Raw genomic sequence first — 27,729 nt, forward strand, 5'->3', positions numbered from 1 at the left:
TGCCTGGCATTTTGTGGCACGTCGCTGAGATGATGAGAGCTGTGCTGGAGGTGGCAGGGAGAGCCAGGACTTGTCTGCGGGGGTCCCAGTGGGACGGGTGGCCGAGGAACAGGCAAAGCATCTGTGGAAGCTGGTTGTGTGAAGCACTGCTGAGCAGTGGCTGTGGATCTGGCTTTAAGGGCTTGTCCGGTGCCCAGGAAGCAATGGAGGGACACAAGGTGCTTTTTATCCCCATCAGCTTCAGCTGGAGGAGGCGGGGGAGACAGAGAAACATTTTGGCCTGGATTCAGAGAGAGGAGGAGCTTTTCCGTGGCAGAAAGGGCAACACTCCCACCCTGCCGCTACCAGCAACACTGAGCCTTTCCAGGGCTGATTCCCACAGGCAGCACCGAGGTCCGGTCCCCACTGTGGCAGGCGGTGGCCAGGGTGGCACAGCATGGCCCGCAAGCCTGGTTAAACAGAGAAAAGCACCTGGGGAAGGCCATGCTGCTGCAGCGACAGCACGGGCTGGCCCAGCCAAAGGCTCTGTGTGGCCTGTGCCTGGCCCAGACTGGGACAACCCTGGGGACAGCACGGTGCCATGCTCAGCCCTCGCTTATGAACAAACCCCTCGTATCGACCAAATCAGAGCAGATGAGGCCCCAGCCCTACCACAGCAGGACATTTACTACCCCGGGCCCAAAGTGCCAGCCAGAAAAGCAACACCAAAAGGCTCCAGGTGGTGGCCAACAGTCCACAGCCAACACCAGGGACTGCTAAAGGCCCCAAACCCAGCACTGGGTCCCTGACCCTTTGATTTTGAGGGCTGCAGAACGGCTAATGCATACCCACAGCGAGGTAGCTGCAGGAAGGGTTTGAGGGAACCGTTCCCGAGCCCTTTCACTAAAGGCCATGTGGGGCTTTGCTATGTTTAAACCTCATTTCTCCAAGTATAGCCACTTGAATTTTTTAAGCTTTAGCTCAGCAGCTGGGGAGGGTGGTGCAGCTGCGGGAAGGGAGGGCTGGGATGCTCCATGCATTCCTCCTTCCTAACCGGTCGCCACTAATAGCTCACTCCCAGCCCAGGCTATTTCTGACTGCGATGGGGAGAAGACTCTTGAAGGCTGGAGCGATGGAAAGTATTTGACCCTCACTTGACAGTGGGAAAGCGGCGGGCACATGGGCACTGCCCACTGCCTGGCCTGGTGCCACGCTGCCCATCCCGCGTGGGCTCTGCCATGGTGTTGCAGTAAAAAGCCACTGAGCAAGAGCCGGGGTGAAGCCAGTTTTCCAGCCCGCACCTCCCAGGAAGCTGGTGGCCTGGCAGTACCTGTGTCTCCAGCCGGCTCCGCAGAGCCCCCAGGAAAAGCCAGCACCGCAGCTGCTGTCTCTCCCCGCAGCCTGGTCCCCTGCCCCGAGGGACAGGCATGCTGCTGCCTGCCAGCGGTGGGCTCGCTCTCCTGCCAGAGGTGAGCACGGGGGACAGACCCTGTCCCGAGCGCTCGCTCACCCGCTTTCTGCCTTCTCCCACGTTCACCAGCACTGCACGCCCACCCTCGCTGCGCCGCAGAGCTGGAGGGGGCTCACTGGCTGCACCACGCAAACGCTACCAGGCACAGCAGCCCAAGGCTCGCCCTGCCCTTAGCAACAGCCCCGCGGGCATTTTGTGTTGGGCACCGCCAGCAAGTACTGACTAGGTCAAAGTAACTAGAGGTGCTCCCAGCTCCCTTCCCTCTACACCACCTCCTCGCCCAGCGGGCAGAGGCCCTGCTGCAGCTGAAGCACAAGCCCAGTATCGGGGTACGCCTCACTGCAACGGAGGACGCAAAACCCCCCATGCCAGTCCCCGAGCAGCAGCTACTGCCGCGCCTTGGTCCCCAAAGCCCCAGCCATCTGCGGGTACATTACAGAGCCACCAGCCCACCCTGGCCCTGCACAGGGGTGCTCACCTCCAGCAGAGCAGCCCTGGGGACCACCGGGCTGCGGAGCGTGCGGCCGGAGCGCCGGGCTGGGGGTATGGATGGTCTACCAGCACTTAAAAACCTGTAGGTACAAAAGTTGACCTTGAGCATGACTCGCAAGGTCTGCAAGACCTGGCTGTTAGTGGTGGGGGCCCATCCCATTCCTGCTGCTGCAGTGGTGCTGGGCACAGCCATGCAGGGGCACTGCTGCCACCCCACTGCCACACAGCTCTGGTCCTGGGCAGCCAACAGCCATCCTACCTCCGTGCAGGGACCCAGCCTCTCCTACTCGCCCTTCCAGGAGCCCCTGCTCTTCACCGCCAAGAGCCAGCCCGAAGCCAGCGTTCACATTAATTCTACTTACATCCTGCTTGCAGCATCCCACCGTCCTCCAGCCGGTGCTGGGGAGCCAAACTCCTCACAGAACCGGCCACGCGCCCCGTCCTGCTGCCACGGCGCCGGGGAGCAAGGCCCAGGTGCTGGGGGGCTCCCTGCAGCACAGCCATGGGGGCTGCACGGGGTGCAGCAACACCTCTCCACGAGGCTCGAGCAGATGCCGCCCAACTCACTAACCAGGGTTTTAGCAGCTCAAGAGCTGAGCAAGGAAGAAAGCCCAGTGCAGGGAGAGCAGCGAGGAGGACAGGGGTGGAGGGACAGCAGAAGCGCGAGAGCAGGGCTGTGTGGCACAGGAAAGGGTCGCTGTTCCTCTGCCAGTGTGGAGCTGGAAGTGATGCTGGGCAGGGGACTAAGCACAGGCCCCCTCCTGCTCAGAAACGAATCTGTGTCACCGCAGGCTCTGCAGAATTCTGCCGTCAAAGTCCCAACACCGGTGAGCAGGCAGTGGCACCTAACGCAGGGGATGTACAGCCTCACTCCACCAGCAACTCCCATCCAACGGGGCCACTGTCACCACCAGCCACGTCCCTCGCTGGTGAGCCCCAGTCACGCACCAACCATCAGGCGGCATCTACGCTTCCAGACAAACAAACATGATATATGGAGAGCAGGTTGTAAATAAGGGGGTTTTATTAGTGGAAGAAAAAGGCCCTCACCCTTGAGGGAACTTCAGAAAGAGAAACTCAGCTGCTTGCCGTTACCACCAGCTTCTGGTCAGCAAAACCACCAGCACAGCCCTCCCCAGCTCAAGCACTTACGGGCCCAGACCCACCACAGTGAAGAGCAAGACCTGGCTCTACAGGGAACAGGATCCAGCCTCTCCGTGGCTCTTGGCAGCAGAAGTAGAGGTTAGAGACTGTTGATGTGCCAGTAGCGGAGATCCGGGTCTAGGATCACTGACATCAGCCCCACCACCCGCACGCCAAAATATGTCCCTTGGAAATGAGAGGGGAGCATGGAGGAGGAGGGAAAAATGCATAAACTGGAATGTTCAACAGAAAAAAAATCATCATTTATCTAAAAAGAATAAACAAAATGCTTTTAAACAAAATCACAAAATATACAAATAAATCTGGTACAAAATAAATAGGAAAGACTGGAAATCTACAACAAAATTGGAATAATTATAAAATTCATTTGTATGACAATCAGTATATGAAACGTATACACTTCATTCAGGATTTCAGTTGTGCTTATTCAGGTTTATGTACACACATGGAAATACTGCAGTCAGAACACTACAACTCTGGAAACCCAAAGTCATGTACAATATGATACAATTTGCAAAGACCACGTACGATGGCGAGTAAGACACAGGGAAGAGCCGGCTGGCGTGGTGAAGCAGGTTCAGGTAGCCACGAAACCGCGCTGCGGAGGGAATGCCGCCACGCGTCCCGGCAGGGGCCGAGCCCAGCCAGCAGCGGCCGGGAAGTGGCTCGGGGCAGCCGGGAAGGACCCGGCTGCAGGAGGAAGGTTTGGTGTGAGACCTCCGGCTGCCGGGCACAGCCGCTCACGGCTTCCAGGAACGCTTCTCAAGTATTTGGGGTTTCAGATTCAATGTGTTTGGCATCCGGGCGCCTGCCCCGCGGTTTGGGGGTCGAGGCTGGCTCTGCAGCCGCGTGTGCTGCAGGCAGCACGTGCCGAGAGCGCCGAGGTCCCCCAGCAGGGCCTGACCCTGAGCTGCTCGTAAGCCACCCCATGCTCTGGAGAAAATGGGTCAAACGGGGCCGGAGCACCGGTGCTGGGCTCCCGGTAGCTTTCCACTCCCCAGATTTAACGCAGTCTGCGGGGAAGGCAGAGTCCCTTGAGCAGCACCTCCCACCCTTAGCGTCAGGAACGAAGGCAGGAGCCACAGCACTGCGCGCTCCTGACCGCCCTATCTCCTCCTTTCACCGGCCCGAACGCTCAACCAAACCACCGCGGGAAGAGCAGAGGGACGGTCACGGCCAAGGCAGCAGCAGCCGCCACAGAAAGCCACACTGCTGAATCCAGCGTGATGCAGAAGGACAGAGCACGCACCCTGGGTACAAAGCCGCCACAAACCAGCTCAGCCCAGCCTGCTGGGACCTGAGACTTCAAAGCAGGGACGATGCTAGAGCTGATCTAGGCCCAGCCAGTCTGTCACTGCTGCATGCAGAGGGGCTCACTGGGAGCCCCCTCACCCTCCCGCGCTGATCTCTGGGCAAACCCAGAAGGCATCCATTCAGTATTGGCACTTCCAACCAAAAGCCTACGATGCAGGCTACTCACCCGATGCCTGCAAATGTCTCACTTGAATTTGGAAGGAGTTGGTACAGCAGTGATGCCCACAGGATTAAAAAAAACAAAACCCACCTGCTTTTATAAAGCTCTGTGGTCTCCAAACAGCTGATATGGGATGCTAGACTGCTCCACCAAGCACCAAAAGCTGGGAACAAACCCTTCCTCCCCAGCAAACCCGGCTATCAACCAACTGCTGCACTGCTTCCAGGAGGAGAAGACAACAAAGACATCAAAGCCAACTGTGGAGCATCAGAGCCACCTGCAGCCTTTCCATGTTTCAGGCACTTGCTTGGCTCACAAACAGCTGACAAACCTCAAGCCCTGCTCCGTGACAAGCAGCTTCTGTCAAGAACAGCCAAACCTCTCCTGCTTTGGGAGAGGATCACGCATCAAGCACTCTGTTAGCCAGAAATCTGTGCTGGAGGAGCGAAAGCAGCCAGGGCACCATCCTCTGCAGGATCCTAGTGACCAACTGGCCCTGCTCAGAGGGAAACAGGGCCTGAAGGAGAAAGCAGAACAATGTTTTTCAGCTGGGGACAGAAGACCAGCAGCTTCGAGTACCATATTCCAAGGTGCAGAACTGCTATAGAGCCTGACCTCAGGATAATGAGAACAAAAAGATGTCACTTTGAGTTTAGTGCTACCAATCTGAAAAACACTTCTGTCTGCCACCTGTACCATGCCATGGGCTGGAGGCAGCCTTCCGACACCCCCTTCCTACCCCTGCAGCTCAGGGAAGGACACCGGGATAACCTGGCATGCCAGGTTTTCTCCTAGAGAGGCTCTGGCATCCCCAGGTTCAGCATCCAGCTTCTAACGGAACAGCAAATATGCACAACCAGACCAAAAAGCTCAACCGTACCACCTGGGACCCACAGCAACAGCATCCCCTCGCCGTGGCCTCAAGGACGCAGCCATGAAACTAACCACGGAGGAATGCAACCCAGCATGCAGCCAGGCTCCAGGACAAGAGCAAGACACAGAGTGGGACTGTCTGGGGGACTCTGCGGGAATCTGTGGGTGTCTCCAAGTCCCCTGTGCTGCCAACATATGGGAGTGAGGCCAGCATCACCACAGAGATCACATTGACAAGAGTCCTGCAACTGATGGCCCAAGTATAACAACAGAGCAGGGATGAGGGCAGCTTCCCAGCCCGGCTTGCAGTGTAGGGCTTGTCCTCTCTGCTGGTCAAGTCAGGATGAAGGCTGCTCTCTCCTCTGTGCCACGAAAAGATAGAAGCCCAGCTTCTGATCATGTTACTTAAGCTCATCATTTCACTGTTGGGCCAAACCAACCCTCAGTAGCCAAGGCCCAGGTACTTCTTTGGGTTTATTTAGAGCCCCAGTGTCCAGCCAGGCAGCGGGGCGGGCAGCGAGCCCAGGTCTGTACCACGCTGAGCCTTTCAGCACACGCCGGGTTTCTGCTTCATGCCAGCTGCGCGCAAGGCAGCACAGTACGAAGGCAGGAACCCCTCAACACTGGTTAGATGTCTTTGGAATGAAGCCTCAAGTTACCATCACAACACGAGGTACTCTCTGCAGCATCCTTCCCCACCCCCCAGCCCATCTTCTACCGGTAATCCAGACACTGGATAACTTGACAACTGGTACACAGGTACTAGTTTTAAAACCACAGATGCGTGTATTAGATATCATATAAAATATGGTACATCTTTCATGTGGGAAGGATTTCTATAGATAGTGTATTTCAGCACAAGGAAGATGCACGTTCCAAGGGGTCTTGGAGAAGGCGGTCGCGTTCTCCATCATGTAGGATACTTACACAGGATGCTTGTGAGGAGACAGGGCTGCTCTTTGCCATCCACATCCCCACACCCCTTGGCTGAGCTCTGCAGAGATCACAGGAAGCACCACTGCTGCCCAAGCAGCCCCTCGCACAAAGCCACCTCTTTGGTTTTCTTTGAGCTCATTTGAACCAGAGCCTGACAGCACCAGTGCCAAAATCTCATTCTCATCTGAGCTGGGCCCTGAAGGCTAAGAAGCAGCCACGGGTGACGTCCGTGGGCCATCACTGGCAACTCGCCCTGCTCCCCCTGAACTTTCTCCAGGTCTGTGGTGAGTGCAAAGGGCCATGTCCTGAGACGCCTACTCTTGCCAGCTCCACCCGCACAAAAAGGCACTTAAAGAAAGTAAGAAAAAAACCACCACCGACAAAAACAAACCTGTGGCGAGGAAAAAGGGAGTAAGCCCAGGAGAACAGAGGAGGAACAGAACAGCAAGCACAATGTGAATGAGTGGCTGACCCCTCTCCTAACGGGGCTCAAGAACTGCAAGCCTTGAGCAGCCAGCTCCAGCTGCCCCGCACAGGTCTTGACATCATCCCATCCCTGCTCAGTCTGCGGCAGGAGCATGCGTGGGGGCAAAAGGAGCGTGAGAAGGAACTACACACAACTACAGGTTTGCAGAAGAAATGGAGAGCGGTGGAAGAACCTGCCCCGTGGAGCTCGCTCTGCTGGTGCAACTGGGTGGGGGAAGCACGTCATCCTGCCCCCCCAGCCTCAGGGCCCCGCTCCCTGGCCAGCCCAGACACCCTGCCAGCATCCCTCGCCCCTCTGCAGGATACCCCGTCCTGAGCTCCTCCAGGGCAGCAGCCTTCAGCACAGGAATTTCAGGGAGTGGACAAGCTGGGAATAAAACAACAAGCGCTTTGTAAACTCTGGAGGGTCTGAGCTTGGGGTCTATAGAGAGGCCAAGGCTGGTTTGCTAAGCCCACCCTGAGCCCCTCTCCACTCAGAACTAGTGTGCTTCGTATGATCTCCACATCACCAGAGTCAGTCTCATTTGGAGAAAGATTCTCACTGGAAAGCAAGAACATTCCTTCACTCTTTACAAAGATTTGGCAATACACAGAATTAAAAAAAAAATAAATCATAGTTAAAACAGATTCAGGTTCATTTCATTTAAAGGAAATTCAACCAACAGGAGTGTAAAAGTTATAATTCACAGTTGTGCATTTAAGATATTAGTGTTGAAAACCTCACTTCAAAGAACTCTTGTGCAAAATTGTATTGACAGTAGAAACCATGGCTAGATGCCCTCCCAGCCTCCCCCGGCCAGCAGGCCATCGTCCACCCCTCTGCCTGCCCCCAGAGGCAGCCAGATGAGGGGAACAGAGGCGGCAGTAGGAGCTGACATAGGAAGATGCAGTATCCTTTCTGTGAGTCAAAGCCTTGCCGAGGTCTGAGGTCAAGTCCAACGATTCCCAAAGCCACCAGCTGGTGCCCTGCGCCGTGGCAACGGCTGGCAGCCCTGCCACGCATCCTTATGGCACTGCGGCACGGCATCTGAGCCTACCTGAATATAGGCAGGCAGCCAGCAAGGCAGAGAAAGCATAGCTCTCTGGCAGGACACCACCTGCAAGGGCACAGACTCAGATGCTGTGGCATCTCCATTGCAGTCGCGGCAGCCAAGCCCCAGCGCCGGCAAATGCCATCTGGAGGCTCAGAAGTGATCCTGAGCTGGGCGCTGGGCTCCTCTGCTTGCGATGGTTCCCACCACAACGGCTGGGAACCCCTTGCATTTGCTAAACAGTAAAACTGTAAATACCCTGAGAACAGGGAGACTGGATTTTTTCCCCTCCAGGGAGAGGACCATGCTTTGTTCTTCAAGCTAATTAGTAGTAGCAGCTCCTAACCCCTCTGGGTCAGGTACATATTTTCCATATGAAACACATCTATAATCAACTATTTTTATGGAAATTATTTCACTTCCCAGTACTGGATCTGTACAAATGATGAAAAACAGTCATGCAAAAAATTGCCTGCAAATTTTGGAACAATGCAGCATGGGCAGAAGCAGGAGGTATTTGCTTTGGGATCACATGGCTTTGGTTGGAAAAATTGGCGCTTTTTTTTCTGCCCTTTTTTTTTTTTTAAGGAAAAAAAAAAAAAAAAGGGAAACACACACTGAAACAAATATGTAACCTGCCATAAGAAGCAGAAGTCAGATCCAGCGAGCAACCTCAGCCCAGAGAGAAAGCCGCCTTTACTTGAGCCTTCCCTCCTTCGGCAGGTTTGACAAAACGGATACTGCATCTCAAGTTCACCACTGTGTCAAACACTTCCAACAAACTTTTACATTCAGCAACACTAGATTAAAAACTGGCGAGGCAAGTTTCTCGCCGAGGACAAACATCGTAACATCTCAACATTTTGCTTTGCGAGAAAGGTGCAATATTGGCAGCTCTCCGGGAATAAGCAGGGCTTGGGGTCAGGTCAGCCCGTGCCAATGCTGAGCTGCGTGCTCTCAGCGGCGGCAGGCTGGCGCACATCAAAGCAAGGATGGAGACCAAGGAAATGCTTTTAGAGGGAACTCAAAGTTAATAAAAAGCTAAATGTGAGAGTAAGGTTTTGAGGCCCCCGTTTCCTCCTCACTGGGTGCACAAGTTACATACCGTGCAGTTTCTATGCCCCCTTGTGGGGACTTCACCCTTGCAGGTGGCTCCAAGGAAGAAGCGTACCTTTCCCATCGGGAAGGACAGCAAAAATTAGGGCTGCTTTCCGAAGCCAAGAGAGAGAGGAGAAGAAACACATGCAGACCCAACTGGCTCTGACACCACGCACGCCAGTTTCCTGCGGGGAGATCCTGCAGCAAAATATTGCACCTTTCCAGCCACTGTTCACAAAGACAGACCACGGGAACTTGCAGCAAGTGCCTTCCCCAGCCCACGAGCAGGACAGACAGGGCAGGCATGCAGACACAGAGAGCTGCGCAGCTGCATTTGGGGCTGGGGGCTTCTTTGAGGGCCAGATGAGATTATCTGGGTGTAAAGAAAGGAAAGGAAATGCTACATAGCCAGGGGCCATGGAAAGGCCTCAAAACAGAGAAACCACAATGCCTGATTTATTAATCACTCTAGGTACTGAAGGCAACATTCACATTTTGTTTGAGACAGCACTGGAAGGGGAGAGGATGGCCAGGGTGCTTTTCTTTTTTTTTTCATTTGAGAACTTAAGACTCTGTCTGTGGGAGTGGGAAATGGGTGATGCACAACTGCCGCAGGTTGCCTCTTGCTTGCACCCAGTCTGCATTCAGGTTTCTGGGGTGAAGGAATCAGTTTCTGTTGCCCAGTGCAGGGTGCCCTGCACTAGCGGCAGCTGGGTGGGAGGCTCTCTGCTCTGCTACCATGGTAATTCCTAAAACGGCTGTTAAAAGGGGCAAGAGAGAAGGAAAAGCACTAAATCCACTCAAAGGAAGGAATGTGGCTAGGAACAGCCTGGAAACAAACCTCTCCGAATCCCTGAAGTGCAATACACTCGCGTCTGGAAAGTTTAGTTTGTCAGTTCTTGGAGAGGAGAGGATGGTCCCGACTCCTCAGCAGAGCCCAGCCTTGCACTGGCAGAGGTTTATTGTCACCTGGAGGATGTACTTTGGGTGTAACTGTAGCAGCAACTTTTCTGTTAATACTAGAGATTGAAGGAAGGACGGGCACTGATATTCTTTGTCATTTAGCAAAGATTGCACATCCGTTCTGGCCAAGATAACGGTGTCCAGACCGCTACAGCACAAGAGTGCTTAAAAGCTTGTCATTTTGGGGTGCACACATTACTTCACCATGCAATTGTCAGGAACACCAATGAAAGATCAGCCCGTTACTTCACTACGGAAAATTACACCCGGATTTCATGACACCAGACTGCAGTTTCGCTAACCAACTCCTTCTCCCCCTCAGTATCATCTTCAACATAGACAAAGTTTTTGGATGTTAAAAAAGTGTAAGTGTAACAACGCTTTTGTGTGTTTTACAAAGAAACCTTCTGAAATTTGAGAGATCATTAAATACCAAAGTAACCACTCCTTCCCTGAAACTTAACTGCAAGAATGTTAATAATACTCATCCCTTGGCCCTCCAGGTGGCTGAAACCAGAGGTTCCTTGAAGCTTGCTCATTCTTGGGACACAAATAACATACAAGTACCAGTTAATAACTTCTTCAATAGGGCAACAAAAAGGACCAGAGAGGGGTGAAAAGAGGCCTAAGGACATTGGAGCCAATTCACAAAACCACAACAGAGCTCAATTGAGGTTTGGGAGGGACAGAAACAATTTAGAACTCTGCAAAATACTTTTTAAAAACATGATCTCTCTTGAAAAAATAACTGGAGGAGCTTTTAAAACTTCTCCATATGTGTTTGAGAAGGAAAAACCCAACAAGGATCAAAAATACAGGTAAAAAATAAACACGATTCTACTTTGCAAGAAGTATTTTCATCGTTCTCAAGGGTGGCTCACCATTCCTAAAGTACGCCTGGGGCTTTAGTCTCTCTTGCTCTTTGCTCCTTTCTTCCTGTTTCTTCCTCTTCTGCTCCCAGAACGGACGCAAAAGTCTTTGGTCTCAGAACACTGGATGCAGCACAGTGTTGCAAGCACATACTAACGGTGTTCACACTCGGGGAGGAGGCAGGAAGGAGCAAGGTCTGGTCCTGCTGAAGAGATGGGATGGGTGGGTTGTGGGGAGTCAGCTCCTAGATGGCTCCTTCACTGTGCATACTGTGGTTGGGCTTGTTGTGAGTCACACAGTTCTGTTCATTCAGCAGGTTTGCTGTCTCGTCTGGCAAACCATCATGCAGCTCCGTAAGAGTCAGTTCGATTTTAGTGTTTTCACTGTCCGAGGACTGAGGTGTTTTGTCCATCCGGGATGCCATCAGGGCATTTTGGTACTGCTGTCTTGAGATCTGCTCCAAGAACAGAAGGAAGGAACAAAAAGAGTCAGTCACGCTTTTGTGTCTCCCATGGGACACACCGAGAAACTAGTGTGCCCTCCCTTTCCAGATGATCACACTTCAACCCCCGTTTACCTGTTTCTATAAAACATCCCTGCGCTCTGCAAGCCTAGGGCATCCCAACTCAACACCACAGCATGGTGACATTTCCAGACAGGGTGGAAGCACTGAGCTGTGTGATCACCATGCTGTTCAAAGGCAGGGATTTATTCCTATGCAGAGATTTTTAAATCAGATCTCCATTTCCTTCTAACCATGCACATTTTTAGGGCCAGAACCAGAGTTCAGTGAAGTCTTTCTCCCAGCTTCAATGAGCTCCTGGTGAGGCTCTAACAGTCCCTATTGAGCCAGAGGGTACAAGCATTACTGCTCTTGTCTAGGCCAGTCAATGCAGCAGGACCTACAGCCTTATTCTGGTACATAAGGACATCTGATTCTAGAAAAGACCAGGATGTCCGCAGAGCCGAGTCCAAATTAGCAACCCGTGAAGTTTTCCACTGGTCTCTGCAAGAGCTGGCTGCACTCAGCGGAACAGTCATGACAGGAGCCGGCCTAGAGCAGAGTGCTGCTGCCCACAGTGCCCCAGAGGCAAGGAAGCCTATAGCCCCACGTATCCAGATATGGTGGTAGAGGGGAGAATTCCTTCTGGAGCCACAAGCAACCAGCCCTGAAAATTCCTCCAGGTCAGCCTTCTCAGCCAGGACAGGCAGCAGGATGCACGTGCACTGGCAGCCCCGTGCGCTACAACAGCAGTGGGTTATCTCAGCAGGCAGGAAGGTGGAAGAGGTGAAACGACTTTTAGAAAACTGTAAGTTTTCAGTAACAGCACAAGAGAGGGACTGGAAATGGAGAGAGTCAGATGGACCAGGTCACAACTCCAAAAGCAAAATCCAAAACATGCACGAGCAGGTCACAACCCTGGTTTACATGGTGTTAAATGAATAAATGCCCACATGGCACAGTGAAAACGCTAACGTTGAGCACTCTGTCCTATATGTAAAGCAGACTGATGCAAGAAGGGATGCGCAAGTCTGATTGCAGAGATACCAGACAGCTTAGCATTCATGAGCCTCAGTATGAACACAGTGAGAGTTGGAAGGACTCCACAGAAAGCGGCCTAAGGTGAGCAGCTGCTCTGTACAGCAGATTAGCCACTGAAATCTGTAGTGAGAATCACTGGCCCAGTGATAAATATTTACTGATCTAAACCTTGGAGGCTTGATCCATCCACCAGTACACTTGCATCTGTCAAATTTTGAATGCAAGACTGTAGTCTACTTTAAAAATTTGGCTACAGATTTAGCATTCTAGTATCTCTGTTCCACATTCATAATATTGAATTAACTTTGACAGAATTTGAATTCACAAATCATTTGAGTTGCATACAAAGAAACTGTGAGTGTGCACTTAATTTAAGAAAAGCATCAAGGTCAACTTCTGGCCATGGGACATCAGCTTCCCTGGATGCCCAGCTGGGCTGAAACTGCTGCCAGCATTAGCTGTGCCTCAGCTCAGCTAGATTTCCTATCCCACAGGACTCACAGACATTACAGCGTGGGATGCACCACGCTGGGGGACAGAGCTGTATCCATGCAGCAACTCACTGGTATTATGAGACATGAGCCTAACATGTGAAGTTAAGATAAAGAAAAATGTCCAAGACTTCTCCAAGCAGAAGTAGGATGGCAAGTCAGAAAGTAAGATCAAGAACCCCAAACTGAAACCAAAATCAAAAGTGAATAAAGACTGCAACCAACAGAAAATGTCTCATCCTTTAGAAAAGGACACTGTCTGACAATGAAGGGTCTCCATTTCCGATGGCTCCAAAGGCTTCACAAGGATACATCTTTCATAACTAAAAGCAGAGAGAGATTATTTTCTACAATCTTTCCTCGAGGGACCTGAAATCCAGAAACTTACATGACCAATCTACTTACAAGCCTAAATGAGAGGAACAGTGAAGACAAATCAATGGACAGCAGATACTGGCAAAAGGTAATTTAAAGCGATTTTTAAACGGCTGCTTTCATAATCCTATTTACTCACAGAGCAGTCTATAGGGACCTCCCTTCCCCGGGCTCTCCATCCTACCAGCCAAGCCCAGCTTTCCAGCAGGGCCTTTCTAGCTTTTTTCCTACCTTGACAAACTGAATGTCTGTGAGCGCTTTCACTGAGTAGTCTGGAACATACACTTGGAGGAAAGATGCATTCAGCTGGTTGTTGCTGCTCCCTAACGTTGGTGTCACTGCATCGATGCGATCACTTCGGTTTAAAGAGTCTGAGTGATTCAACCCGCAGGGCCGAGGTGGAGACTTGTTTTCGGCTGAGGAATGGGCAAGAACAAAAGATTTCTTAAATCAAGTAGAAAATATTTAAAGTCACCAGTTTCAAAGGGACATAATATATTGCAATGTAGCATGAAAGAACTGCAAATACTTAATCCAGTCATAACTAGACACAGAGCTAAACAACCAAATTACCCTGAAAAAGAGTACATTTTGAGTCCAGAGGTGGTAGCCGACATCACAGAGTATGCCTTAAACAAACCTGGTTTTGTTTTATGTTGCAATGGCCATGCCCTGGTCACAGTGCTTTAGCTGATGAGCGGCAATGACCAGAGAAAGGTAACTTCCCAAGACTCACTTACAGGAGATCTTGATAGTCAGACCATGCTTAATAGATATTTATTTTTCTTTCTTAATGATTTACAATCGTAACTCCACACCAAACCTTTCATCCACAGTCAGTCCCAGTCAACCCTCACCCCCGCTTTTAATCCACCTGGTACCTACATATGCCTTGTTCCCCGAGTCAGAGCAGACGTTTTCAAAAATAATAAGAGTGCCAGAGTCCTCAGTGGACCAGAGTGCAGTCCACATGATGATTACTTCAACATTTCCACTAGTACCTCCCAGTGCTCAAAGGGACAAAAATTCAGTGAAGGAGCGCAAGCTCCACGTGGTACACACCAGCCAACAAAACAGCAAAAACAGTCCATGCTACAGAGAAAAATCCGTGTCCAGGAAGGGAGTAAACTAGAGACATCATTTTCCATCACCAGCCTTTAAGCATTGCAGTGTTTCACTTGAAAAACCTCGCAGCTGTCCCCTGCAGCTATGACTGGCCACAGTTTATCCCAAGTAAACGTGCTTTCAGGAAGCCACACACATTTTGCATCCCCAGCTTCCACCCACACAGTCACCAGGAAGACAGGAGGGAAGAAATACATCCTAGGAGAGATCCCAAGCCCTCCTGCAGACGGGCTTCTCCCTGGGTGCACACACCGTACACACTGATCAAAGAACTGTCTTTGGGACTGGTGAATTTTTGGATCTTGGTGCAGTTACATTTCATTCAGCCAGACCAAACTGAAACCCGATGTAAATTGTGCTACTCACCATGTGACCCCCACTCTCAGCTGAAAGATTGTTACCATATAATCTTAAGAGACAAAGTCTCTTTGCACAAGTCAGCAACAGTATCCTTGCAAGCTTTTCAAATTCTCCTTTGAAGACTTTTCTATAGATAAACTTCTAAAAAAAAAAAAAGCACTGCCTAAAATTCAACCCTATATGTATAGTCATTAAGTGACAGAGGTAATCTCTGCTTGCTCAAATGGCACGGCCTGTTCTACATCTCTGCATTCAGCCTCTTCTAAACCTAACGCCTTAGGTGCTTCTAGAAGCATGGCAGAACTGCCCTGTTTTGTATTTCCCGTTTAAAATCCCTCTGATGTCTTTTCCTTCAATTTTCAAAAAGGGAACAGAACAATCCAGGTTCTGACAACGCGGCCGTTTTCCTGCCATTTCTGCAGTGTGGAGGTAGTGCAGGTCCCCATGGCAACACCAAGCACAGGCTTGGGGGGAGCACTCAGAGCCCTGCAAGGTTTTCCTCCACACCGACTTGCCATCTTGAAAGCCACAGCAGGCTGCAATAACTGCTGCCAGGAGCCAAAACTCCTTCTGCCTGCAAGGCTTGATGCTGTAATTCCCACTGGAGAACAAGGAACTGTGAAGGCTGAGCGAACTTGTCCTGTCTGTCCCACCTGCGTACACAAAATACAGCTGTGTGTGACGAGAACAGCATCACTGCCGCTCGGGATAAAGGTTTCTGTCTGGAACGGCTTTCCACTACTGTGACTTGTATCTGCCCTTTCGTCTCACCAGGGGCCTTATAGTACATTACTAATCAGAAACAAAGGACAGACGGCAACATGACAAAATATATCAAAAAAAACAAAGAAAGAAAAAGGACAGGTGAAATGAAAGGATGGAACAAAAAAATAGGATTACTAAAAATCTGAGGGAAAGAACTTCTGGACCACGTACAAGTTAGGGAGGGAGAAGAAGAAAGTTAGTTAACGAAGAAGGAAGGACACGAAAGGGGCAGATGACAGAACACCAGGCAGGTCCGTGTCTGCAGAACGGCGCCCTGCCAGCCCAGACCCAGACAGACCTTTTCTACCCAGGTTTCCCCATACTCTTCACCTTCCAATACAGGGGATAAAGAGCACAATCCACAAGGCAAACATCAGTACAATTGTATAATGAATTTGGGCATGAACAGCAGTCTTTTTAGAAGGACCCAGCAGAAGGTCCAAGTTTCATCAAAACTGGTACCACACTGTCATAGTGACCAGGCTTACCATATCAGTTCCTTTCAAAGGAGATTCTTCCCATTATTATTTTCTGTTATTATTTTGGTTTTGGGGGACCATTTTTATATGGGGAAAACGCTATGAAAATATGCTTGGCATTTATATTGGAAACAACCTGCATGTGCAAAGTGTACACTTATTTGTAGCAAGGAAAAGGAAAAAGAAAAAAAAAAAAAAAAGATGACCTGGCAAAACAAAAAAACCAAGCTAAAAAAGATAATCAAAGCCGCTGAGCTTAAAAGAAAGCCATCAGGTACTTTAATTAAAGAAAGATTAAATTTCTCTCCCTTCTTTGAAGTTTAGCAGCAGGAAACTTCAAGAGGGCAGGAGAAAAATCCCCTGCAGGGCAACAACCTGTAGTTTGCTTGGAATGTGCATGAGACTAATTTAAGGACTGATGGTGAAATACATTTTTGTAAGTGAAAAAAGAAGAGGGGAAAAATACAGGAAGCAGATGGTGAAAGTCTATGAAACACATGATGTGTATTAACGTTTAGGAGATGTTTCGCTTAAATATGCATATCATTATCTTGTTTGCTTTTTAGGTCTAGGGAAAGACATTTCGTCTGAAAAAGAAAACTTCAAAAAGAAGAAATATGTTCACTGTGGCCCAAACTATTTTAGGATTCTGCTCTTCCTACAGACTTTCTAGATGGGTTTCTATTTTCCTCAGCTCCTCTGTGCATGCAGTGTCTGCACAGCTCACTTCTTGACCCTTCCCAATTTCCAACCACTCAACCACATCTCAGAACTCTTTTTGGCTCATTTTGCTCCCTCCTTGGTCTCTGCTCCCCAAAGGGATTTCTATGTCAGTCAACTTGGTTATTCAGCAAGGAAAGGTCTTAAGCAAAATGGGAACCAGAAAACCCCACAGGAGGTCCCACAACCTTCTTGCACATTCCATTGCAAATCAGTCCACTCAGTACATCCCTGTGCCAGTCTGTGGCATTAGCCTCACTGAGAGAAAGCTCATAGCTTTTGAGGAATTGAAATGGCCAGACTATACACAAACCATAGAATTCACCCATATGAGAATGTAAGAATTCTTTCATTAAAGAAGCTTTCCTTTTATGGCAGTTTAACAGCAGACATTTTCCTCTGCCAAATGCATTTTCTTCAGAAAGTTTTAAGCCTCAGCTTGGGGGAGAATACCTTCTTTTAAAAAAAATCTCCCCTCTTAATTTTCCACCAGCATACACACGAGACTCAAGAACAAGCACACGTTACCAAATACATTTTCTTCAAAGTGTTTTTAGTTCTTCCCATTTCAGTGACTCTGTCGTGTTGCTACCAGTTACCATAAACAAAAGTTCAGGATACCTACCTGCAAGGCATAACTCTGTGCTGGACTTCTCCCTAACAAGCAAAGGGGTCAGATAAATACAGACTGCAGCTGACTTTTTATGGCATCAGGGCAGTCACAAGAATGGTGAAAATAGAAGCATGCGGATTTACCTGGAGAACCTGCTGCTAACAACTCTGTTCTGCTGACAACAAAGGTACGAGACAGGGACAAGGGAACTAGAAGAGGGAGAGAAAAAGGATGAGATCACGACCAGAAAGGCGGCAGCTATCCACACTCGACAGGGGAAGGAGCCAGTTCACACATTGAAGAACTAAAACCAAAAGGGCAAATCAACTGTGAAAAAGTAAAGGGTTAAAACACAAGCAAAACCAAAAAAGACAATCAAACAATTTTAGGAATAAACCAAAAAATCAAGCCTAAGGAATTACAGTGAAGTGAACAATTTTCATTTGCTAATTGGAATGGTTATCCAACAGAGAACAGTCCATGAAGGTACACTCAGTCTTAAAATAGTTCAAAATGAGCAGTGGTGCCCATTCCAGCCTGGAAAGCAAAGAGTTAAACAAGCTTTCATGGGTGCTGTTCCTTATGGGAGTCAGACAAAAACGGAAATAAAGCCAAAAGACAATTCACAGTAGTTCAAGTCTTCAGTAAAATGTCAAGTGATTCTCCAACCTCATCCCTGTCAGGATGGGTACTGTACTGCTCATCGTTACTGCAAGTCCCTCCCCAGCTATAGTTAAAGAAAAAAGCTTCACTCTTATTGCTTTTGAGGGGGGTGGGGTGGGGGGGTGTCTGTGTCTGTGTGTGTGTGTTTTGTTGTTGTTGTTGTTTGTTGGGGATTTTTTGTTGTTTGGGTTTTTTTAAATGTTTTACTCTTCTATTACTGAGTTAACATTCCAGGTGGGAAGAGCAGGCATAAGAAGTCTATTAGGACATACAGAAGAGCAGGAGTTTTCGCTTGTTCTGCAATGACTTACACTTTCACTGAACTTTCCTGCTCTTTCCCAGTAACAGAAATTTATTTTTATGAGCTCATCCTAACAGAAATCTCAGGATGTTGTAAAACATCATAGAACAAATTCTATAAAGCCTGGAGGGAAAGCCAGCAATATGAGGGATTTGCTACCGGTAACAGATAACCAGTCAAAGGTAAACAAATCCAAGGTTGGTCAAGATTAATTTAAAATCCTTAATTTTAAATTAATTAATTTAAAATCCTTAAGTCTGAAACAACAAAATCCAAGACGGATTTCAGGGTATGTGAAGAGGGAGATCATTTGACCTCACAGGACTTGGGGCGACTTGGGGCATGGTTTTGCAGAGTGTTTGCAACATGAAAAAAAAAAAAAACACCAACTACATGAAAACATTCAAATTGAACAATGCTGTCAAAACAGAGATGCCACAGAGATTTGCATAGGTCTGGTAGGAGAAGTGAGCATGCCTAATGCAGCTCTGTGCCTGGCCCAGATTGCAAAAGCTGAGCTGCAAAGCTGAGGGTATGATACAGTCGTACTCATATGTGTCACGATTCCTCGTGAACACTGCTGCTATCGCTTAGATAAAATCCACCCAGTGCTCTGCACGCTCTCAAATCTGTCAAGCCTCAAAAGGTGTAAGCCAGACTGATCAAACTGAAGTGCACACAATTAAGGAAGAATTAGTCTTGCCTGTAGGAGTGAGTTCACACGTCCAAGAGAACTGCTGTTGTCTGCAGAGTTTAATAAGGCTATATCCACAACTTATAATTTTCATTTCAATGCTGTTTGCTAATGTACATACACATAGGTACACATACACAAAGGGAGTGCTCATGATTGTACAATTAAAACAAGCTGCCTCTCAAGTGGAACATAAACCTTGCTGCAACAGGAGGACACAATTTCAGCATGTAAAACTTCTCATCTCTAAAGCTGAGCAAGCAGCTTTGGGTCAGCAGATGGCCAACACCAGCAGCAGCGCCCCAGCTCTCCCCAACAGGGCTGTGGATTCCCGTTGAGGTTGAGATCTTAGTGGTGACACTGCTGGCACCAAAACACATCACCAGATACTGAAACAGAACACTGGAGCCTACTTTCGGTGGATTATAAGACAATCCCCTTACCTGCTCCTACCAGGTGGTAGCTTGTGCACCAGGAATTGGCTCACACCTTGCCCTCAGACACCAGCTCTCCCCCTCGACGATTTCTTGTTTACATTTCCACACAAGCTGAGAGGAGCAATCGCCTTTCTTGCACCTTTGCCCTCCTCTTCCTCAAGAGAGCTTCAGAAACCAGACCCATAAAGCGAACCATCCAGCTAACAGGGCGGTTGTACATCGCACCGCTAGATGTCCCTCTGCCACTAATTATTTATTCCCGTTAATTCAATCCCTATAACCCTACCCGTGAGCAAAACTACAAAGCTGTCCTCCAGTACCAAACACATCACTTGCTAAGGCTGACACTCGCATCCTCCGGGTGCTGGCAAGCCACTGCCAGCCACTGGGTTTCGGAGCCGGCGCCAGCATTGCCACCAGCCCCAGCCCTCCCGGGGACACCGTGCCAGGCGGGCAGTTTGGCTGGCGGGGAGGGATCCTTTACACCAGTCCCACAGACGGGGCGAGGGGCTGCCCTGCACAGCCTCCTGCCGCCGCACTCACAGGACGGGCAGGCTGGCGCAGGAGCACATTCCAGAAGCAGAAGGTAAGAGGACATACCTGGCGATGCTGTGAGGGCCATCACCCCATAGTAGGAAAAAGCACCAGCTTCAAACTTCATCCCCTCTTTCCCAGCCTCCACTTCCACTTTCCCCTGTTAAGGAAAAGGAGAGAGAGCTGCAATTAAAAGGGACTGTAGGTCTCGAGGCACAAGACCAGACTGGAGCCCTGAAAGCTAGTTTTGCCTGACATTCCCTAAGCAGCGTCACGGTCCCTGGAGTTTTTAACGGTGCCTGAACAGGGACAGACCCTGGAGGGCAACACGCTTTTGTGCCCTGAGCTACCTTGGTCTTTGGTGGCCCGTGGCCAGCGTAAGTCCCTGCAGAGGAGCGGGATCACCCCACCGCTTTGGGGTGGTACTACTGCCCTGCCCCAAGCGCTGCCAGGCTGCTTTCCCTCAACACAGAGTGAGAAAATATTCCCCTGGTATCACAACAAGCTTATACGTGGAACAGTCATCTGGGGTCTCGAGACACCTAGTTATTTTGGGCCACAGCTGACATTCACAGGAGGAGTACCCCCTGACACAAACGTCGGGAAGGGAGATGAGACGCAACACGGAAGGAGGCTGTCTGCCTTCAGCGATGAGATTCCCACAGACATGAAGTACTTATTCCTGAAGGAGCAGTCTTGGGGCTACTTTGGCTTTCTCTGTTTCTAGCAGTTTTACATATTCCAGCACCCTTAACTTAAGACCCTGCTCCTTCACAGGATTTTGCACCCTCGGTGCTTCCTAAGCTGCGCAAACCCACAATTACCACACAAGTGCACCCATTTCTGATGTGGGCCGAACCAAATGTTTAATATCACATCCCACAAAGGACTCTAGAACAGAACCCATCACATCAAACATAGCTGTAAACATCCCAATCACTTTGGTTTACAAGTACCCAAAACTAACTGGCTTCTTACTGGGGCCTGGTTTTCACGTCCACCCATCCTTACTTGGCGCTGCACTGAGAGTTACACCACTGCACATGGAAGAAATCTCACACAGCTTTCAGGCTGAACTACACAAAGGTTGGGATTTCAGGCAAACAATGTAATTACCTGCAATGCTTTCCCTCTGGCTAGGCTGGAAAGGGCAGACAGACTGCTCACCCCACGTGTGCTAAGTAGACTGAACATCAACTGGACACAATCGGGTCAAAGTCAGTCCAAAAGGTAGGTTTTATTTCTATAGGTTTATTTCATTAAGCAGCATTTAAATTAAATAATCATACCTTTAACTTTACAGTACTGTACTAGGGCAGAACAATGTGAAAAATGAACTTAAGCTGTATGAACCTTGACACCAAGTCGATTTGTTGTAACTGTTCCAGATGAGAAAAACCACAAAACCTACCTAGCAGGAAGACAGCGCCTAACTCACAAATCCACTTTCTGCTATCACAAGCAACGACTTCATATAATCCCTTCTAAAACCAATTTCACTCCACAACACAAATAAGTAGCTTCCAAAAGGTACAATTTCATCACCCAGGCAAAGACTGGTTGTAAACAGAGCTCTCAACCTACTTACTGCTGGTAGTTATTCACCAGCCAAGATCAGGTCTCCAAAATACATACAAACCCAGGCTTTGATCTTCACATACAGTCAGTCTGGAGTTAGTAGCTAAACACAAACTAGTAATTAGTAGTAGGAGTTGAATTTCATTTCCAAGACCATTGCTTTATCAGCACACACAGCACTTCCAAGCTTACCAGTGGTGGCCATATGAGGACCAAGCATGCTTGGGCATAGTCACAGCAGCTGAAACATTATTAAAAATTCCCTATGCATGCTATTAGATGTGTTCTGCCCTGTCGAAATGCACGCACATGTGGTTTCTGGTTTTTCACTGCTCAATGTTCTAACAGGAGTTTTAAAAAAACATGATGACAAAAAACCCAATCTCAAACCGCTACAGAAGAACCTCCCATTAGCTAATGGAAAAGTTGTTGCAAACAGGTGACATGCCAGCTAAACCAGTAACTCTACAGAGATTAAATTGGGTGACATGCCAGCTAAACCAGTAACTCTACAGAGATTAAATTGAGTGACATGCCAGCTAAACCAGTAACTCTACAGAGATTAATTTGGTACAATTACTGCACAGAATACACATCTAACTGTGTTCTGGCATGTGTTTACTGTGAAGGTATTCTTGGTCTTTCGACATGAGAGAGTAAGTCCAAGTCCATTTCAGTAACAAAAGCAGAGTATTTACCTCCCCTTGATCCTTGCAGAACCAACCCCGTTACCATTTTTGTAGTATCTATCTACTGCAAGATGCACTTTTCCAAATGCATTATATAGCCAGCATGTTGTGTTTGCTAAATATCTATCGATTGCAGAATAGCTCAGAAAGAAAAGAACAATCAGTTCCATCTCCCATGTCCTCCATTTACATCTTCGCGGCATTACCTCATTCAGGAGCATTACCTTGCCTCTGGAATATTTCAGATTGCAACAATTCAGTACATAAGAAGAGCAGTTAAAGAGCTACCAGTGGCTCCTTAAACCCTTGAAAAAATACCTTTTTTAAAAAGATAACTGCATTAATCCACAATATCCTATTCCAGTGTTTTCTTAATTGTTTATCACTGATAGTTTAAACACACACCCACACCCTTTTTTTTTTAAGGCAGGTTAAGGAAGATTTCAAGCCCTGTGTTACAACTCTAACTACAATGCTTGTGTTCTTACAACCAAACCCAACTTCAGTTATGCTGGATAGAAACATACGCACTTTTCCAGCAAAATCTCTCTTAAAGGACCGTTCCTCCCCAAGAAGTGCTGTTTCTGGTAAAGCTTTACATAGCCATTCAAACATTCCTGTCAAGTAACAAAACCTGGGAGATACCAGCACTGGAAGCAATCCTGTACAGAACAAGCAGAAAAACAGTCCTTCCACACCACCTAGGGCTCCAATCTAAAAACCACCCAAAGGGGACAGGGTGAGTGCTTGGATGGCAAGGTGCCCAGTAACCACAGGGGCTGTGGCAGGAGGTGGCATCGGTTCAGTAGATGGCGCAACGTCCCCACGGAAACCTCCACTGCTTGCAACACCACAGGTATAGAGCTCAAAACTTCACAGAAAAATGTCATTCCTCTACACATTCAAACTCCCCGTGCCTCCTTTTGCAAGAGGAAAAAAACACATGCGAGAAAGGATCCTGGCCAAACTCCTATGACATGCTGGTTTTTGCATGCCAAGCGATGCCAGCTGTATGCAGGGACTCCTTTGCATTCCCTACCCTAGTGATACCTAAAGCATAAGTAATTTCCAACAGATGACTGGAAGTAGCAAGTGCTGTCTACCCTTTGCAACTGGTTTAACTGAGGCTGAAAGCAGCCGAGTGAGCTCTTCAGGGCTGGCAAGGTCATAAAGGAGGCAGGAGCTGTTCCCAGGAGCCACAGCTTCATTCCCACGTTTGAAAAGACAAACTCAACAACTGGAAGAGGTATAGAGAAGGATATGTCAGGAGATGAAGGATTTTGCACATTATCTACGTAATCATATGTCTGACCTGTAAAATGAGAACAAAGTAGTCGACGGGCTTGTTTCGCTGGTAGAGGTAGTGTTCTGGGGCTTTCTTGTTCTTCTCATCGTACTTCAGCTCCTGGATGACGTTGGGATGTTTTAGCAGCCTGAGAAGGATCTTCTCTGACATCTGGGATGGACCAAATGCTTCTACTTCTATAACACAAGATACAACTTGGCATTACACTTCATATGCCTGGCAAGAAGTCAGCAGTACTCGTTAATAAGCATTTGCCTATAAAAGACACACAGATGCAGAGAGATCCATTATGGAATTGCAGGCTTCCTGTCTTTTGAGACTGTTAGATATGTAAGGGGGAGGGGAAAAACCAGCACACCCCAACTTTCATTACTGAAGTATTTTTCAAAACAACCAAAACCCATGTCTTCATCTGAAAGGGAAAAGAAAAGGCAGTCTTGCCCTCTTGAGAGTTCAGTCACAGTTGTATAGGCTCGTTGGAGAGTTGTATAAATGGAAGAGCTTTACAATTGGGGACAGAGAACCTCTGAATTTGTTTTTTCCTTCCTCAAAAGGTATTAAAAGTTACCACATCACTGCACTTTTTCCAAAAATAAAAAAAATATATATTAAAAATCACTGTTTGGGGCCTAGAAAGTTCGCTCTAGATAGATGTTCTATATAAATGAAAGACACAGCTGGGGCTGCCACAGTTCATATGGGAAGTTACTCAAAGTGAGAGACAGTGCAGGTCAGTTCAAACCATGTGGGATTAATGCCTGAAACACTGAACACATCCCCTATGCACTTGCTCTTCAGTGTTCCAAACAGGAGCTGTTTGAAGCAGAAAAGCTCATCCTTGTGTGGGAGATTTAAGCCAGGGATGTCGAAATTTACACATGCAAACTGATAAACTGTCCTAACACCTCATTTCAGAATAGGACTGTAAATGACCCAGTACCTTTCATCTGCTAAAGATACTATTCTCAATTTAGAACAGAGAAACCAAAACTGTAGCTTTCATGTTATTTAGCAGTGGCTTCACAGACAGACCTGGATTTAAGCTACACAAGCCTTTCATCCATAAAACAAGTAGAGAAGCATCACTGTCAGACTATGTCTGTTGAGCAGGTGTTTAGGGAACTCCATCAAGCCTTGTACCACTACATGAGCAATGCCTTGCTTGCTGTTAAATCCGCATCTTCCTGTTGAACTGCTTCCTCTCACCAAGGACATGCTCACGTGCACATGAGCCGTAGGAGTCCAAGCCTTTCAAGGAATTACTGCCCCTCAGCTGAGATGTGATAACCGATCACGTACATGCTTCCTTCAAGTCACAGAGGCAAAATAAAGCACGAAGACAGACTAGGAGCATCTAGGCAGGCAGTTACTGCACCTTAGAGGAGGGCAAGTACTAACTTCCAACCGGAGCTGGCAAATGTGAGACAAAACAACTTTATCATTTTCAACCCATGAACATATGTTGAACATAGCTGTGAAAGACGCCCGTCTGAAAGGCCTGCATGTGAGAAGTCTTTATATGTCAAAGAGAGACAGCACGAGCAATAGGAAGGTATGTTTTCCACAAGCTCTCCCGTTAACAGGTCTCATCTCTGGGCTGAAGGGACCAACTTTACGACGAAAGGCAATATCAGCTGCAAGAAACCATTCAAGGCCCTGGCCTCTCTGCCAGACTGCCAACCCAAGGGCTAAAAACATCAAGATGTTCTGGGATGGAGACAACTGTCCTCTGAAACCTGAAGTCATCAACGGAGGTCACACAAGCCAGCCAGAAATCCATTTTAAAAAGTACAGTTCAACCACCTGCGCAGTCTGCATTAAATGTGTCGGGAGAGTTTTTCACCTGGAGTCAAAAAGTCTCATGGAACAGGTTTAGACCTTCCTGCAAAAAGTCCAGCATCTCTTTCTGGAGAAGGCGCCAGAGTGCAATTACAGTCAGCTGGCCAGTGGTATCGAGTCCTCTTTGGTTTGTTCCCTGAGCTCTTCCTAATGGGGTGTACTTGCTAGTCGTTAATCTGATGGACTCTAGACATGCAGTGCGGCACTTGGCATTCATCCTTACCTTTCAGACCAATTTAAAGTTACTGGTCCACCCCTGGTAAATGTCTCAGAGGGTTCATGCCGACACTGAACACAGGAGAGGAGAGAATTTAAAAAGAAAAACACAACAGTGGCATTATTTGTCACCCCACAATCCAGCCTCCCTTCCCGCCTGCACTGTCCCACCCACCTCACCGGCCTTTGCTGACAAACTGCCTCCGAGGCTCTGGCATGATTGCAAAAAAAGATAACCCGCACTTGCCTGTTGCCAGGAACCGGTGCATTGCCAGGAGGAGCTGCGGTGATATTTTAACCTTCATCTCGCTGTCTGTCTGCTTGAAGGCAGAGAAGTCCTGCTTCCTGTCCCGGTGAGCTACTTTCTTTTTCGTCTTGTTATCAGCTGGGGAAGGGAGGGTGGGAAAAGAAAGGAAGGAAGCGATTTCTGTTAGAACGGGGTCCAACACAAACCACGCTGGATGGAGTCAGCCAGGATGGCTGCCCCGAGCTCAGGGCGCAGGCAGACCCCTCTGCAGTACGTGCAAAGCCCCGCTCATCGCGCAAAGCCCCGCTCATCCGCACGCAGCACAAAACAGGAACAACCAGCGAGCTGTGCCGTGGGCTCCCTGGGCCGTGAGTCCCTGTCCTGCAGAGCCACTCACCCACGGCTGCTGTCACTTCTCTGTTACTTCAAGGGGGGGGCAAGTCTCTGCTTGCAAACACCTAACTGCAGAGCAGCTCTGCGTATGACACATAAGGGGTGTGTGCATGTCTAGGTGGGGAGAAGTCCCCTCAGCACTACTCATGATCAAAAGGTGTTGTTCTACAAGAATATCTGTGAAAGCTACTTTTTTCATATACGTTCCTTAAAGAATTCCCAGCAGGTACATAGACTAAATATATGACGACTGACTTCTTATGCCATACCACAGCTTCACTGACTCTTCACAGCTTTGGCAAAATCCGCATGCCTTTGGTCCAAGTAACTCTCCATGTCTACCGTACACGGTTTCTTTTGTCCTGTCCAAATTTAAGCAAAGGCTAGCAAGGTGTGCAGCCTGGAGGTGGGAATCCCTGGCACTGAAGCCAGAATGAAGTACAGAGTAGCTTCAGGAGTTCAGATCTGGGGATTCACCTCCTAGTGATCCTGGGCTCCTGTCCTTTATTCAGCTAAATACTTGCCACGTGGTTTGTCTGCGTCTTAAAACAGTCTCCGTGGTGGGGAATCCCCATTTATGAAAGATGGAGTTGCAGAGGCACAAACAATCCAGCTACTATCGCCCACCCACTGAGCTGATCTGCCAAAATGTCTGGGAAACCAGGTAAGTGGGGAGCTACAGGTGTGTTGGGGTACAATGTACGTCAGCTCCAGGGAGAAGAGGCGTCTGCTCAGACGGCAAGGTCTTGCTCTTCTCTGCTGACATAGCGCGTAAGGTGGCAGTGGCTATAAGCAGCAGAATGCTGTCAGACAGCTCTGAACTCCACTGTATATTGAAGGAAACCCAAGTCTTGAGACAATTACTGTGAGCCCCCCAAGACTTGAGGCATGGCTCAGGTTCTAGGGTCTTAGTGGGGAAAGATACTGAAAACACCGTAGTCACTGGTGTAAAATTACTGGACTTTTGAGGGATCCCAGGCAGTTCTGGTACACTGATTGACTGCAGAGAATTTAGGCAAGCACCCAAAGAGGTGTAGGTGAAGCTAACATGGTGAAACCTCACACGTATTCCCAGGTACCTCTTGCCAGATTTTGGGTTATGCATGCAAAGACGATTAAAGTGATGTACCACAGCAAGGAAGCCAGTGAGACCTGGAGTCCTGTACATGTCCAAATATATGATACAGACTACACAAGGTTCAAAGTGGTCGAGGTTGGGTCTTGGAAATGCACAATACCAGTAATTAACAGATTTCTAGAAAGATCTTCCCAAGTCACCTAGCTTTTTAGATATGAATACATTTAGATCCTCAACTTCCCATGGACAAGCCTCTACTACAGGACTATGACAGTCTCAACAGCAACACTGTACAGACAGTAATGTATCTATCTAGATATAGATATCTATCTACTCTAGATACCTGAAGCTCATTCTGTGAGCCATGCAAATCAGAAAATGTGAGATACTTGTTCCTAAGCGCATGGAGCAGAACGATGATGACCCATGCCTTTTTTCTTCTTTGA

General features: G+C 48.5%; 1 protein-coding gene across 1 annotated transcript in view; it reads right to left on the minus strand.

Annotated features, from left to right (window-relative positions):
• Positions 1-2,948: 2,948 nt before the first annotated feature.
• CNNM2 (cyclin and CBS domain divalent metal cation transport mediator 2) overlaps positions 2,949-27,729 on the minus strand; it is a 128,716-nt gene continuing 103,935 nt past the window's right edge. Inside the window, 6 exon segments of the mRNA XM_040606587.1 lie at positions 2,949-11,291; positions 13,478-13,662; positions 17,452-17,517; positions 20,004-20,097; positions 23,517-23,686; positions 25,813-25,950. Coding sequence (XP_040462521.1) covers positions 11,082-11,291; positions 13,478-13,662; positions 17,452-17,517; positions 20,004-20,097; positions 23,517-23,686; positions 25,813-25,950 — 863 coding nt within the window. The 3' untranslated portion in view covers positions 2,949-11,081.

This window comes from Falco naumanni, chromosome 9 (genome assembly GCF_017639655.2).
Source record: "Falco naumanni isolate bFalNau1 chromosome 9, bFalNau1.pat, whole genome shotgun sequence".
Classification (NCBI taxonomy): Eukaryota; Metazoa; Chordata; class Aves; order Falconiformes; family Falconidae; genus Falco; species Falco naumanni.